This window comes from Gadus morhua, chromosome 3, assembly GCF_902167405.1.
Source record: "Gadus morhua chromosome 3, gadMor3.0, whole genome shotgun sequence".
Classification (NCBI taxonomy): Eukaryota; Metazoa; Chordata; class Actinopteri; order Gadiformes; family Gadidae; genus Gadus; species Gadus morhua.
In genome coordinates this window covers 7,736,201-7,752,489 of record NC_044050.1, presented here as the reverse complement: position 1 = coordinate 7,752,489, position 16,289 = coordinate 7,736,201, and the positions used below count along the sequence as shown (strand labels likewise).

The 16,289-nt window shown below is 44.0% G+C and overlaps 1 protein-coding gene across 7 annotated transcripts; it reads right to left on the bottom strand.

Annotated features, from left to right (window-relative positions):
• Nucleotides 1-1,237: 1,237 nt before the first annotated feature.
• On the bottom strand, nt 1,238-16,101 carry LOC115540241 (uncharacterized). Of its 7 annotated transcripts, none has more exons than XM_030351371.1 (16): nt 15,828-16,101; nt 12,576-12,643; nt 11,678-11,784; nt 11,508-11,547; nt 11,005-11,099; nt 10,718-10,774; nt 9,921-10,212; nt 8,789-9,007; nt 7,908-8,671; nt 6,377-6,702; nt 5,789-5,899; nt 5,350-5,472; nt 4,565-4,916; nt 4,390-4,452; nt 3,699-4,288; nt 1,238-3,156 (listed from the first exon to the last, which is right to left on the bottom strand). In XM_030351371.1, the coding sequence occupies exons 9-16, from the start codon at nt 7,909-7,911 to the stop codon at nt 1,582-1,584; spliced, it is 3,144 nt and encodes a 1,047-aa protein (XP_030207231.1). In that variant the 5' UTR covers nt 7,912-8,671; nt 8,789-9,007; nt 9,921-10,212; nt 10,718-10,774; nt 11,005-11,099; nt 11,508-11,547; nt 11,678-11,784; nt 12,576-12,643; nt 15,828-16,101; the 3' UTR covers nt 1,238-1,581. The 7 variants fall into 7 exon arrangements, with proteins under 7 accessions (XP_030207231.1, XP_030207229.1, XP_030207228.1 ...); XM_030351369.1 differs by having other exon boundaries at nt 8,885-9,007; XM_030351368.1 differs by having other exon boundaries at nt 7,908-9,007.
• Nucleotides 16,102-16,289: the final 188 nt, after the last annotated feature.

Sequence of the window (16,289 nt, the reverse complement as noted above, 5' to 3'; positions counted from 1 at the left end):
AGTTTCATGTTTGAACCTGATTGCACCTTTAAACTTATTAAGCTTAACTTAACACAAACAAAACACACACACACACACACACACACACGCACGCACGCACGCACGCACACACACACACACACACACACACACACACACACACACACACACACACACACACACACACACACACACACACACACACACCTACATTTGTGGCCTTAACTCTGTGTTACTATGCTCAGGCAGGTGTTATCATTATCATACTCTGTCCTTCTTGTCACACAGCCATCCCATTGAAAGCATTTCGGTAGAACGGGATTTGAACCTACTTGCTACTTCTAACCTACACTGTCTACTGTTCTTTCCCCTCAAATCACTGAATATGCTTTGCTAATAGGTTGACTTATTCATTATAATAATATGATTATTTTTTACTTGCATCATTTTATTTTTTTATATAATAGATATATGCATGGTGACTTACTGTATATATATTACATTTCTCTGTTTCAGTAGTGTGTGTGTGTGCGTGTGTGCATGTGTGCGTATGTGTGAGAGACAGCAGAGGTCTAGGATGTATGGATGATGGTGTGTGTCAGCAGGCCAGGAAACAACCACAGTTGGTTGTGTGCGTGTGTTTGTGTGTGTGCGTTAACCGCTTGGCATGAGGGACAGGAGACAAAAGGAAAGCCAGACCACAGCTCTCTCGAAAGCCCCTGTAGCTGCTTGCACAACTTGGGCCACCCCCCCCCCCCCCCCCCGCCCCCCTCTCCAAAACCACAGGAACCTCAGAGGTCAAGGGGTTGTTGTCAATTAACAGTTTCAGTTGGTGCAAAACAGATGCAAGGCTTTTCACTGCATTCAGATTTACAGGAATCTATGCATGTAAAGATAAACATTCAATTCCCCCATGAACCCGTGTGTTTAGCGTTTTCATGGATTACCGGTCAGGTTTTGTCTGTGTGTGTGTGTGTGTGTGTGTGTGTGTGTGTGTGTGTGTGTGTGTGTGTGTGTGTGTGTGTGTGTGTGTGTGTGTGTGTGTGTGTGTGTGTGTGTGTGTGTGGAGTATGGGAGATAGTACTGAGTAATTCCATGAAGTCCATGAAGTGGCTGAAAGCTTTGTATTTACAGTCCTTCATAGTACATATTTCTCAATTGTTGTATCGGTAATATTGTAAAGTGCTATAATGTGAATTTTCTTCCGAAGTACACGTCCTACTATTGAATTAAACAATGAAAGAACTGGTCAATCATCTCAATCATTTTTGCATTCTTTATTCAAGCAGTAAGGTCAATTAAAATATTTCGATATTGGATCCATATTGATCCACAAAAGATAATGCACAATATAATATGTTGTGCATTATAATACAATTATTGCTGTCCATTATTACCACATTGAGATGAATTTCCGTTCCAAAGCAATGAATATCTGATCGGTTTACAGGGAAAGATAAACAATTGTATGGTATACTACAAATTTACATTCATCAGCATTTATTGCATAAAACAATGCTGTGCACAATATATATATCTATACATCTATAGATCTATATATATAAAACAAACACATGAATGCTCTTTTGAACATTCTTGGTGTCACTGTGCTTTAAAACGCTGTTGGCCACTTTGTAGTAGTGACTGCTCTCCTTCCATCATGATATTTCCCATACCTCCACTTTGCATTTGATGAACTGAATTTCCGTCTTTGCTAAATTTTCTCCGGCCAACTTCAGTTATCGCAGATCCAGTAGCGGCCCCTATAGCGCCCCCTAGCACACCTCCCAAAACAACCCCGAGCAGCAGACCCAGTAACGCCCCCCCTGCGACTACCATGGGCACCTTCTTAGCCTCGGTCAGCATTTTCTCCCAGACGGGGCTCTCGGACACCATTATGGCCCCGGCTTTGGCCCCGGATCCCATCTTGCCCCATACCGGGCTCCGTGCCACCTTCTTCACCCCTTCTCCGAGACCAGCACCAACACGTACAGAACCGTCTGCCATCATCTTGGCTCCGCTTTTGGCCCCAGACCCAACCTGTCCCCAGACGGGACTCTGCGCCAAACTCTTGGCCCCGGACCCGACCCATATGGAACCGTTAGACATTAATTTGGCCCCAGATTTTGCTCCGGATCCAACTTTTCCCCACATGGCACTGTCGGCGACCAGTTTGGCTCGAGATCTGAGTGCTGAGGAACTGCCCGACATCAACCCGGGGACCTTGGTCGCCCCGATCTTCTCCCACACAGCGCTATCGGCCATGGGCTGGGTGACCCCACCGGCTCCGGACCTTACCCTCTCCCACACCGAGCTATCGGCAACCATTCTCTGGACATCCTTGGCTCCAGTTCCCATCTTCCCCCACACCGGACTCTGGGCCACCTTCTTCACCCCGTCGCCCACCATCACGGAGCTGTCCGAGAGCATCTTGGGGAGCCAAATGGCCGTGGACTCCACCATCTCCCTCATGGAGCTCATGAGGGAGGGGCTGAGGGTGGAGGCGGTGATGGGCGGCAGGCTCTCCAGCCGCATGGCGCCCACCGTCCTCTCCGCCTCGTCCCTCGCCTCGGCGATGTCCTCCTGGTCCTCGTCGGCCTCGGGCAGCGTCTGCATGGGGGGCCGTCCGGCCCAGGGCTCCCCCTGCTCCCCCCGGCCGCCCCTCCTCTCGTGGGCGATCTCCCGCTGTCTCTGCCTCACCCGCTCCTCCGCCTCCTGGAAGGCCGGGCAGGAGTAGCACCCGCCCCCCGCCTCGAGCACCGTCTGCTCCACCCTCTCCAGGAGCTGGTTCACGCTGCGCTCCCCGGCCCCCCCGGGCCCCCTCTCCAGCACGTGGAAGCGGTCTCCGCACCTCTCCACCAGCTTCACCAGGTCCGCCCGCTCGGCGCCGATGTAAGCCTCCACGTCGCTGCCCCCGCCCATTTTGCCGTTGGCCCGCAGCTGGTCAGCCTGGGTGAAGAGGAGCAGGGTGTGCATGCGGACCGCCTCCACCCCGAACACGGCCTCCAGGACCCCGAGGGCCTGCAGCTCCGAGCGGGCCGGCCGGTCCAGGGGCACACACAGCAGGAAGGCGTGGGGCCCCGGGGAGGACAGGGCCACGCAGGAGGAGATCTGGGCGCGCACCTCGTCCGGGGAACACTCTGCGTGGAACCAGTCCGGGGTGTCAATGACTGCCACCTAGTGGTGGTGAGGAGACGGCGCGACAGAGACACAGAAAAGGGCAGAGGGTTAGAAAAATTAATATTTAGTTTTTAAGAAAAATTTACAGTAACTGTTTAATGATCCAAGATTCAGCACAGATGGGAAAGTTGAACTACAACTTGAAAGTTAAATCAAGTATTTGCACTACAAAGTACCACTCCAAATTTAATTTAATTTAGTAGTAACCTACAACAGAAGCAGTATTTTAGAAATACTATCGGGATTCCGGGCCATACAATGAAAGCCTATGGTTATTGCCCAATCTATTCACTCACTGCCTGCCTGCCAATGTCCCCTTTTCCAAAGAGAGTTGAGTGTCATCTCTGTCAATCCCAATAGAGACTGAATTTAGGAACATCTGAGAAGAGACTAAAGTGAGGAATACCTCCTCTGATTGGAGACTGAAGTGAGGATCATCACCTCTGATTGGAGACTGAAGTGAGGATCATCACCTCTGAGTGGAGACTGAAGTGAGGATCATCACCTCTGAGTGGAGACTGAAGTGAGGTAAAACTGACCTTCCTGCCCGCGACCAGTGCCCTCCTCTTCTCACATTGCTGCGTGACAGCCACCAGGCTGTTGGGCCGCGTCTCAAACTCCTCTTTACCCAGAATGCTGTTTCCCGCCGCACTCTTCCCAACGCCAGAGTTGCCAAGCAACACCAGACGCAGCTCCGGAGAGGAAGACATGGGGTAGGACGAGGTCAAAGAAGAGGAAGGCTGTTGTGATTGAGACAGGGAAGAGGGGGAGGGCAGTTGTGATTGAGGCAAGGAAGAGGAGGAGGGTAGTTGTGATTTAGACGAGGAAGAGGAGGAGGGCAGTTGTGATTTAGACGAGGAAGAGGAGGAGGGCAGTTGTGATTTAGACGAGGAAGAGGAGAAGGTTTGTTTTGATGAAGACAAGGAAGAGGAGGAGGGCAGCTGTGATGAAGATGAGGAAGAGGAGGGGAGTTGTGACGAAGATGAGGATGAGGGGGGCAGTCGGGATGGAGATGAGGAAGAGGCTAGTAGTGATGATGAAGAGCCAGAGCTGGGGGACTGTGGAGAGGAGAAGGAGGGAGAGGTCTGGTGGGAGGATTGCACTCTGATGCTGTTGATCTCCTGGTAAGCTGGGAGACATAAGGAAGGACATCAAGTCAGAATCGCTACCTGGAATGTGCAAACCTGATCTGAACCTGAGTATTAAATACACAGTTCAAGAGACACTTACAAGTTTGGATCGTTTTCTCATTCGGCTTGACCTTGGATATCTGTGGCACTGTGGCGCGCTCTGCTGTTGAAAGACAGTATAGCATGTTTAATTAGGCTTGGGCTTTGTAAAGTCATGCCATTCTTTACAGGTAAGAACATACGTCTTATATCGTAGAATATAACATGTAATTTACCTGCATTCAGCTGGTCCAGAACAGAGCCGTCGATGACGGAGCTGTACATGCCATCCAGTCCGTTGCCATGGCGAGGTGGAGATCTCTGCGTCCCTAACGCCTCACTGATCAATAGACCCTCAAGCCTCAGGAACTCAGGTTTCATGGTCATGTCTGTGCCCCGCCGACCGACCGCTACTGGCGGCTCCTGGTAGTCAGTGGTATCCCTCAGCGCTGCCTTCTTCTCCTCCAACAGTCGGAAGCTCTCCCTCGTCTTGGGCGGCTGTTTCTGGGACGGGGTTTGGTCCTTCACCCCCCTCTGTGGGCTGGTCTGCACGTAGGCTCCCCCATTCATGGCTACCATGACCTCGACCTGTTGACCGAGGATTATGGGGTATGTTTCAGTCAAAGATGATGACCCCCATCGCGGGAACTGTAAGACGCGTCTTATAGTTCCGTGTAGAGACAAAGGCTTAACTTGTTCATCAACATTCGTCGGGATGGTATCATCACATTATTTTTCCCTATTTGTCCGATACGTATGATCAGGAATTCATAGAATGTAGTTGGATGTTTAATTTATATAATTTTTGTTTCATTGTTATGTAACTCACTTGTATTCCTCAATTGGAATTGATTAGCCTGACATCAATATTGTGACCTAACTAGACTACTAGTCTAGACTACAGTATGACAAGAACATATAAAAAGTCCTTTCTCAAAAGGTGAGCAGAAACAGAAACCGTCGCGTTAACGTGTTCCTTGTTCCTCATTCCTCCGCCTTTGTCATGGTTTCTCCAGCTCACCTTGTCCAACAGGGTGCGGACCTGTTGCCTGTCATGTCGCTGGCGGTTGTTGATGATGTGGTAACGCCCACCACAGCGGCCAATCACCTCCCTCAGACCCGGGTCCTCTCCCTGCAGGTATATCTGCATGGAAACAAGGCCGTTTCAGTCAGTTTCCTTTGTTGGGAAAAAACACCCACATTTGTATCCTCTAGCTATAGTTTATTTGTTAATTAATGGTGGAAGATTAAAAGATGCCGTGGACAATATTTAGGAGAAATCATTCAAATGTTATTTATTTGGAAATGCCATATCAGTCAGTCAGCTTTGCGTCAGCTGAATGATGAATTTATCAAAAGTGTCCCAAGACCTTTAAGGATGTGTGCACTGCATTTCTAATTGGTGTATGGTAATTGAATATGGGTCCATGATCAAAATAGATTGAATAAAAGCTGTTCACCTCCTCCGTCTGTCCTGCCAGGTAGTCTCCACAGGTGAGAAGGACCAGGGTGTGTTTCAGGACCTCCGGACCGAACACTTCTTTCATTTCCACAGGGACACGCCCCTCCACCTGGGAACACGAATCAGAGGATAGGAGACTCAATAACAAGAGTACGAATACAGCCTGTAATCAATGGAGCCAAACGCCGAGCTTGTATTTGGCGGGAAGGTTATTATACATCTTATTATTTATATAGTCTTTTCAATTTATAACACTGCGGAAATATTACGATTTTTGGTCACACAATCTCCAAACTAAAATAATCAAGAAGAAAATATTTTTTTTATTATTAGCCTAACCTTCGCACATCTGTTTTACATATTTGTACATTATTTATTTTTTAACATTTTCTATTTGAACATTTTGTGTATTTCTTAAATTTCAAAGTTCAATTACAATTCAGTGGTTTATTTGGAAGGAATTGCTGAATAAATGCATCTTATTTTCAATAATAATCGGGATTTCAAATTTTACCCAAATCCTCGTGATTATGATTTTTTCCATAATCAAGCAGCCCTAACAGGTGGAGCCGGCCGCACCACCCACCTCTGTGAACTGGCAGACGGGGATGAGCAGCAGGAAGGCATGGGGCCCCGGCGCGGCCAGCTGCAGCGCACGCTGGCTCTCCTCCCTCACGCTCTCCTCCACCTGCTGGCCGTTCCAGTACCAGCGGGGAGCCTCCACCACCGTCACCTTGCGGCCCTCGGACATGCCCTGCCGCCGGTGGCAGACCCTGGATGAGGAGCCGAAGGAGGAGGGGGAAGCGGCGGCCACCTGGCCCAGAATGGTGTCCGCCGAGGCAGTCTTTCCACAGCCGAGGGTCCCGAGAAGAACCAGCGTCAGTTCTGAGGTGGAGGGGTAGCCCGATGTGGCTGGAGGTGGGGGGAAGTGGATTGTTTAAATGAGACCTGGTAGCGTAGTGAAAGTGAGAGCTTTGTGTGAGTGCAAAGCAGCAGATCAGCTTCTTAGTCAGACTGTGTGTTCAAGGCCTGTCTCCTCCCTGCTAGGTGCATCCTATTGCAATGATGTAGTAATGGTTATTTAGAGATGGTTCATCATTTACAAATTAAGATTGGTACGTTACATGCCTCTCAAAATGAAGCATTTTAATTTTATAACGCAAGTGTTTTACCTTTAAACGTTATAATAGATCATGAGGAGAAGAGTAAAAAAAATGAGTTTGCTACTAGGACTTGTTGCAGACTCTATTTACATCATTCAAATATTTAATATGCAATATTTGTTTGCTCAGAAATTTAACTTGGGCCTCAGGCTTGTTTGACACACGCACTTCTTCTGCTCTTCTTACTTAATTAAGATTGGACAGAGATTATCTATAAATTGGATCCAGCTAAATAAAGGCCCTTTCTTTAAATTATCTTTCTTCAAGTAATCTAGCCCGGGTATGTTTTCAGTACTGTGATGAACATATCTTACACATTCATGGACCGATAGAATGTCATCTTAGGCTACAAACTTTGGTTTCTGCTTGAGTCACAAAGAACAAAAAAGGTATTCACTGATTAGACCAATAACGTCACACTGAATCCGTCATCAAATAAACAGGCTTTTCACCGTTTTTTCTCCACTGCATTGTCTGGGTGAATTTGTTTGCCCGTATGCCACACCTTGCCAATCCTGTCCGGCTGCATTCTCTACTTTGACCAGGACGTTTAGTTTGATAAGCATTGCTATGCCAGCAGGAATGATACGCCAATCAGAGAACACAGAGAAAAGAACAAGCCCAAACAGACCTGCAGCTTCGCAGAATATTGAATACAAACATAACAGGGCAGAGAAAACATGTTTCTGCTACAACGTAAAACTGGGTTAAACCAATAAATACAATAGTAAACCGCACAGCCTGAGAATGAGAACACTAAGAATATATCCTCCATGTTTTCATGCGTGTCCTACTACATAGGTCGAAATGACAACACTGTGAACACTGTGATAATATTCTTAGTAAGTATATTCTTAGTAAGTTATAGTATAAAACATAGATCACAACTGAAAAAACAGTTTACAGACTGTGTCAACTAGGATAAAACATACTAACATATGAAAAGACACTTACCCATGGTTGTAGGGGTCTCTCTCGGTTGATCCTTTGTCTTCTTGTATGTTGAGAGCAGTTGAGCTTTAATGCAGTATGGTTATCTCTTTCATTCCCAAAACTCTTTACTAGACCCGTCTCTTGAGATATACCCGACTCTCTAACCAACTTGACACCTATGTGACTTGTTTTTCCTGGTGTAACCTTGCAGACTCAGGCTTAAACCTGTTAAGCCACTCCCATTTAGTTTAATCACTTTTCAACACACCCACAGAATGATGCGATTTTATTTTTCACTTTTAGTCATCAGGCTGTAAAACATTCCTTGATAGGGTGGAGAACCTGTTGGCCGTGAGATGTGTGTCCCATCCACACCTGTGGGGATGGGGTGGGGTTGAACAACTCCTACCTAATCGCAGGTCGGTCAGTTGAACACAACTATTTCAAATGATACCTGCTGTTCGACCAGGGAACAGATCCTGCTCTGGGTCCAGATCAGAACTATAGGTTGGTTGCGCAGAACCACAAGAAGAAAAACACACACACACACACACACACACACACACACACACACACACACACACACACACACACACACACACAACACACACACACACACACACACACACACACACACACACACACACACACACACACACACTTTCTTTTTTAGCAGTTACATGTGGGACATGTGACAGTGAAGTGAAGTGATAGTCTTAGCCCGTTAGCCTGCCTGTCCCTCAAAGGCCCGGCATCATATAGGCTATGTTTTCCATAGCATCAACCTTTATAGAAGGGAAAGAACACCATTAAGACTCTTATTCTGAAACACCAACATGACAGTGTGTGTGAATGTGTACATGCTTGTGAGTATGTGCGTACGAAAGTAAATCAGTACATACATAGAGTATGGGTCGATGTGGGTTGAGTGTGCACAGACATGTTTGTTGACGTGGGGCATACATATGCACGTGTCTATTCCCTGTTGGGGTCCCTACCAGCGTGTGTTGCGGGACGCCACTGAACTCGGGCATGAGGGCGGTGAGGGAGACTAGGGGCACCAGGGCACACAGCATGGAGTCCATGAGCAGAGACATGCTGCTGCTGGCACACACCGCCTTCTGCAGGAAACATCAAGCCGGGCCAGTAAACGGTGCACACTGACATTATTTACAACACTGGTACACTGGTCTCGCCTCACAGGATACACAGGTGTGATTAGTCAATAATTATTTACCAATATTGCAGATATCAAAAATGTAATGGTGCACTGTTAAAAACATGGGACGATCAAAATGCTGCACTAATTTGGGGATCAATTAATTAGTAAGCCCTTGATTTTTTTTTCTTTAAACATTAGTTTACTTGTGTTATTCTTTCTAATGATCAAGGTTTGGCATATGCCTTGCAACCCACTTATGGGTCACAAGACACCTATTGAGAATCACTGCTCTAGTCTAGACTAGCTAGAGTCCATCCCCTTCCTATCTCGTCCCCACGTTTGTCTGGGATTGTACATTTGGTCTATATGAGTGTGTTGTTGTTTGAAGTTAATCAAATAGTTTCCGTTTTTATATCCGGCGATTTGCTAAATCATCAGATGAAGATTGAAGGGTGGTGTATGCATGTCGAATAAAAAAACAAAACAAATTTATGTTACAATTGTACAGTTCCCTGATTACAATCATCGCCTCAAATTAATGGGCTCATGTTATTGTCATAATTTCTTCAATTGTATTCGCATTCATAATGTCCAAATATATATATATATATATATATATATATATATATATATATATATATATATATATATATATATGCGCACACATACACTCATATACACACATACATATATACACACACACATATATACATACACACACATGCATACATACATTCATACATATAATTCAATTCATTTTAAGGATCAAATTGACCATTAGATCCACTAATATAGTAAATGAGTTAGATAGTAGTTAGTAGTAGAAATGAATACATTAGAATATTGGTTTTTTTTTCACCCATAAAACTCACATCTGTCTCCTGAAGCTCATGGCCAATCAAGGCCAGAGAGTCCCCCATAAGGTGTAGATGAGCAGCAGCGGTGACCACTACAAGATCAGCACCACTGACGTCCCCACACTCAGAGGAGTGGCTGACACTGGCCTGGTCCGTCTCTGGACCGGAGAAAGAGGTCACGCCCTCTGTGTAGTTCACTGGGCTCTTGGTGGTAACAAAGTCATGGTTGCTAGTGACGGTGGAATCAAATGAATTGTGTTTTTCATTGAGATAGACCCAGTAATCAGATAAGGGACTACAGGGGTTCCTGCATGGAAAAACAGAGAGAACACAAAACAGGAAAATGGAAACTGAATTCCAAACAATGAACAAACATTATAATCTACTGTTAAATCTATAATTTTGCCTGAAGATAATTTGACATTACATCTAACTAAGCACTATTCTACAGATGAGATTTGAGTACAACTTGGTTGTTACTTTATATATACTTCACACGTACATACTATACATAGGAATGAGCAGGAAATACTAATAAAATGAAACAAATGACATATATTCATGCAAGCTCAATATATTGCATAACATGCACGGTGTATTACTTTTATCATGTGAGGCTGCTGGATTCACGAGATCATGATCAAGTGAGAATCCATCTTGCCAGGCTTCAAGGTATGTATTTGTGGTCGAACCAGGGTTTCGGACCAAACCACAAATGAGGACCTACATGAACTATGATAGATTGAGATCTGTTCTTTCTGTGAAACAAACCATGTGGTGCATAAGGTCAGCATTCCTTCATCAACAGTTACCTCCAGTGTGCCCTCTGCTGGAGAACCGGTATCCAATAGGTTCTCTTCAGTGCCATACTAGAGTACATATTCAAAATACAGAAGCAGATATGTGTTTTCACGTAATTTCACAATTCATAGAAGACTAAATATGCGTTACAATTATACTGAATAGATAGTTTTACAGTCATTAATAAACGCATATATAACATGTAAGCTAATTTAGCCTCATCTGCTAGCCTGCCTGCCATTTCCCATGTCGTTGAGGGATACTTCATGCATTGCATTTGTACATTCTGGGGATTCACCTTCTCCTCTCCTCCATCTCTCCATCCGTCCCTCGAGGCCTGGACTCTGCATGCTGAGGGGGGGCTAGGGCTGCACGGCTCCTCTCTGCCGTTAACTGCAACCAGTCATTTATTGAATAGCTCAGGGGTTTAGAGGCTCATCACCAGGAACATTGCTACCATTCCCCTATTCTGTTTGCTCAGTCTTAAAAAATAATACATAGTAATAAGTATAATACATACTGCTTCATATGCGTCATACAAATACATGCAAGCACGTGACCAAATATGTGTCCCTAATGGCATATTGTATCGCTCTTTTCACCTGTGGTTATGACAGTACGGACTAACTACCTTATGCGCATCCTTTCAAAACCCCTGTATATTCTTTGTACTTCGCTTGACTTAGAGATTTGCCTCTATCAAATCTTCCCATGGCCATGAAACACTTAGTATAAATCAGACCAGACTGAAACTTTTGCAACACTTGTTTTCCACATAAGATGAAGTAAGTGTTTGCTTACTGCAGAATTGTCTCATCTTGTTTTGTGGGGCATCTGATTCCTGAAAAGGTTTGATCAAGCTATTTATATATTTATACATTTGGTGACCATTAATTGTAAATGAAGGTGCAGTAAGAGAACAAGTAGACATAATTGTGATCTAGAATCAGCTCTTAGAGTCAGACATGCACCTTGTGCGTCACCGTGGTGCTCAGCTCTTGGTCACTGGAGTCTTCCACGTCGTCCATATCCAACAGAAAGCCTCAGTAGTACCTCAGATAGTTTCTTCTCTCTTTGGCTGTGGGCAATCACAAGGCCTGATTCACTGTCCACGTGTTCATCCACCATTAAACAGCATGAATAATAGTAAAAATAGCCGCAAGTTACAATTGTGAAGTTCAAACCACCATTTGGATAGAATGACGGTGACATGGACTTTTAGCATCTTCAACACCTCTATCAATATAATGTAGCCAACATAGTGCTTGCATGGTTTAAATGTCATGATGCAACTTGGTTAGAACTTTATGGGGATGTTAGGTAGGTTTAACTTCATCATGATTTTTGACGCCTGGATAAACTTTGCAAGTATATCAAATAGGGTTGGAGTTATGACTGAAGTTTAAATAGTAGTTGTAACCTTGCTGCTTCCAATATGAAAACAATCTCATGACGATCAGTCTAACCCCGTCTTATGTGCAGAGGGTGTTGCGTTAATCCTAACTGTACGTTTAATTAGAGGTGAGCCGTGTTCTAAAGTCTTCAAAGTGCTGGACCCTGGTGGGACTGACTTACAGAGGCCCCTTGATCACCTATAAATGACATAAATAAACTGTAAATGACAGCACATTTGCATTAAGACCTCAACCTCTGCCGGACCCTCTCACAATGAAAACCACGATGCACAATGTGAAATAGTGATGATATAAATGCATTCATACACAACAGTATGTCACATGCCGTACACCACACTGTCTGTGTACCATTTATTTGTACTATTTGAGTATATTGACCAGTTGTTTGTATAAATTGGCATCATAATATATTTTTAATGCACGGCCTCTGAGTGTCACTGTCATGTGTTGTTACCGGAACCAGGAAGTGGTGGCTTCATAGGCAAAAGTTTGCATGGTGTCTCGGTCTTCCCTCGCTTGAATCTATAGAATTTTAAGAAGGAAATCATAATCACCAATTCACACGTCTCACTTCAAATGCCATAAAATCACTAGACATCCAACTGGCCATTACATATATTTTAAAGATGTGAGACATACAGTGAAAAACAGAGACATGTCATTGGAGGGTCAGCAAATAAAGTACAGCATTTGCAATATTGATTTGAGGTAGGCAACAAACTTAAGATACATTTAAAACATTAAGCACAGGTTGAACCATTGGTGCACCATCAGGCTTGTTGGACTTGTTAAACTAAACTTGTTCATTCAGCACACAAACTAATTTATCATAATTGTGTAACGTTCTACGTTCGAGTGTTGTAATATGAATATTTCACGGCTGCCGAAACTACAAAAAAACATTTGAAAATAAAGACAAAGACAAAATGTTACCAAGCTACACTCAGTTTGAATACAGAAAAATAAAATTCCTGCTCAAGAATTCCTGCTCAATTCCTGCTCTCCTCATCAATACCCCCTTTTTGTCACAGAAAGGGATTTAAGGACAATAGAACCTCAATGGACCAAATGGGTGCAAAGGTTTGAGAACTAAAATCACTGGCGTCCACATTACCGGAGACACTAGGTGAAATGCATTGTTGCATTAAGCAGGCAAACAATTACACAGAAAACATAATACTTAGTCAGCAGATAGACACATGAGGCCTGAGTCACTGATCTGTCAGCATGACAGATCAGTTCAGCTAAGGTCAGCATATTTCAACAGACTCTCAAAGACTCATCCTTCAACAAGGGACCCATATTACTGCTAAAGGGTTTTAGCAATAGTTAAAGTAGTCCGTTTGATTATCAAACGGTTAAAAACGTCACTCCCTTGTTGTGTTTCACAGAACGGAAAAATAAGGGTCTGTAAACCAGTTGGTGGCTGTAGGCTGCTGTCCGATGGATTTCCATGTTGACACATGTGTATTCTTGTGTATTCTGTGACACATTCTAGTTGGGTGCTGGTGTTTGTTAACATTAGGTAGGTAGGTAGGTAGGTAGGTGGGTGGGTGTTCCATAGACGTTTGCCAAAGCTCCAGTAATGGTGGTCAATGTGTTAAAGGGTAGAGGGGGGGTTAAGGTAAGTATAGAGAGAGGAGGAAGTTAGGATGTAGTGGATATTAGGTGGAGGTTAAGGTTAGAATAAAGGGGCGGTAAATGTTGGGATAGAGGAAGTGGGGGAGGTTAAGATTATAGGATTCGCACACAAAAACAAACAATATAAATCTAGTAGGCCTATAAACATGACAATAATAGTCCTGTTTGTTCTACTTAGGCCTACTATATTTTACCTAACATCCGAATATATAATTAACCTTTGAGAAATCATCCAACCTTGCCAAGTATTACGCATTGAGGGGGCTTTCAAAATCCCATTTCAAACTGGCTTCAAGTGTGAAGACGTGAAAGCTTAAGGACAAATCCAGTGTAAAATGGATCTGGGATATGTTTAGTATGAGTTGGGATGTTCGTTTGGGAGCAAAAAGGCGCATGTATATGCATTCTTAAGTTTGCTGTTTTTAGTAGTAGCCCGACACTTCTTTGGTAGTAGACTATAATAAGGGTCTTAAAGGCCTACGTTCAGGTTAACCGGAAGTTTTGATTAATGGGTACGTAAAGCACTCAAAATATGTGTATCATTTATAAAATATAACATATTTAATTATCTTTCTATCTGTCTAGCTATCAACGCATGGGTCTAGTTTTAATGTGATGTATTTTGTGTATGTCCGGTCAGACTTGTCTCCCTTGCTCTGTGTGGTCTTGTAGGCTATACTGGGTGAGCCGAATCACCTGAATGAATTCCCGACGTGTAGTTTGGTATTGATAAAGACTTGACTAGGCTATTTTCTATCTAGGGCCTATAAGTCAACAATTATTCGCCAAAGACGAAGTGAATAGTTGGGAATAGCTCCCGAAACCAAAGGTTGATTTGTTGTTATCAGCTGACATTTTGCGATGAAAACAATATCGAGTTTGAGATGTCAATCATGGGATATTGCCCAATATCCCGAGATAGCGAACCAATCAAATTGCACCATCTTAGAAGGTTCACGTGTAGCATATACTAACTATATATAATATCTATGCATTTATCTATGTATCTGCTGAACACTCTCTTACTAGTCTCTACTCTCAAGGGTCTCAATCTTGTTTTTAAGACTCGATAAGTAGATTGACGAACACAGAGATTGTGCCATCCGTCAATGTAACGTCATTCCCACATTCATACCAAGGCCACATATGCCCTTGCCAATTAAAAGAAGCTTCTTTCCCATTCTAAGGAGGGTTCCGGAGCCTATCGAGGCGTCCAGCTCATAAAGGAGGCCATTCATCATGTGTCAATTCTAGAGATACGAGCAGTCAAGATGTTCGAGAGACCCAGACGCTCAAGGCCACAAGAACAAGTGTAATTCCCGCACATAGCCACAAACAAAGTTGCAATGTCAACACATAGCTGCAAAAGACAGCATAAAGACACATACGGGTATCGAGGGGGGCGGGAGTTCAGCACCATGTTTAGCAAATCAGAGCACATAAATGAGTCCACGCCTGCCCAGTAGATAAGTCACAACACATAGCCCAGGGGACTAGAACGCTCCAGGTAACGCATCCTTCTGATGCCCTACTAAGTGTATCTCCATGCGTGCTCATACAATTCCCTTCCTTTTGCTTCATAGAGACTAGTCAAAAACATTACCAAATAAAGTGAGTCAAAGCAATCCTGACTCGGTTGACTTTTTTCCAAATGAACACGGCATCAACAACACGCAAAAATCGGTCAAAAACAAGATGGCATCGACGGGTGAACTACTGATGGTATTGTGTGTATAAAATGTCCTTTTTATAAAGTCTGTACTTACAAAGTTATCAATGCCTCGTTTTATATTTTAAGACCCTTATTAAAGGCTACTACCAAAGAATTGTCAGGCTACTTCTAGCATCATAAGTGGTTTAAGATAGCAATTTAGTTACCATAACACATATGCCCCCATCATTCCAAGTTAGAAGCGTTATGGAAGAATCGGCTAACAACAGCCAACTGAAGAATGCGTATACATGCGCCTTTTTGCTCCAAAACGAACATGCCAACTCGTTACCATATTAAACATATCCCAGGTCCATTTTACACCGGATTTGTCCTTTAAGTATCTAACCTAACCTTCTTGGACCATGGTTGAAGTGCAGGTTCCTTGCGAACGTCCAAAGTGAACTTGGCGGATAAGATAGGAAAGGTTCGGTTCAGAGGACGAGTGGTTGAATGTGCTGATCAATGCAAAAGAACGGGCGGGAGTCCTCGATTACCACGTCTAAAGAGACGTTCCACGTCAGAATCTAATCTCGACCACGCGTAATTAATCTAATATGAATGTGCATATGAACACGTGAAACTGATTACTGATGTTGAACATTGAAGGCGGTCCATGTTTTTTTGCCCAGTCACGTTTTGCGCCTCTAGAACTGCCTGTTCTTTAATAGGTCATGAAAGCACATCGTCATGTAAACGACTTCCGCTAGAAAGTCTAAAAGTTGAACCGTCATGTTTAGAGCTCTCCCTCTGCTCCCTCCCGCTGCTGTTTTTTCCCTAGACATATTGCTCAATCACGGTAAGACCATAGTCCCT

What these genes read in the sequence shown, in the direction of transcription:
- LOC115540241 (XM_030351368.1), bottom strand. An exon ending in CCGTCTGCCAGTTCACAGAG is followed by an intron (nt 5,900 to 6,376) that starts GTGGGTGGTGCG and finishes TCGTGTTCCCAG; the next exon opens with GTGGAGGGGCGTGTCCCTGT. An exon ending in TCCGCACCCTGTTGGACAAG is followed by an intron (nt 4,917 to 5,349) that starts GTGAGCTGGAGA and finishes CTCGGTCAACAG; the next exon opens with GTCGAGGTCATGGTAGCCAT.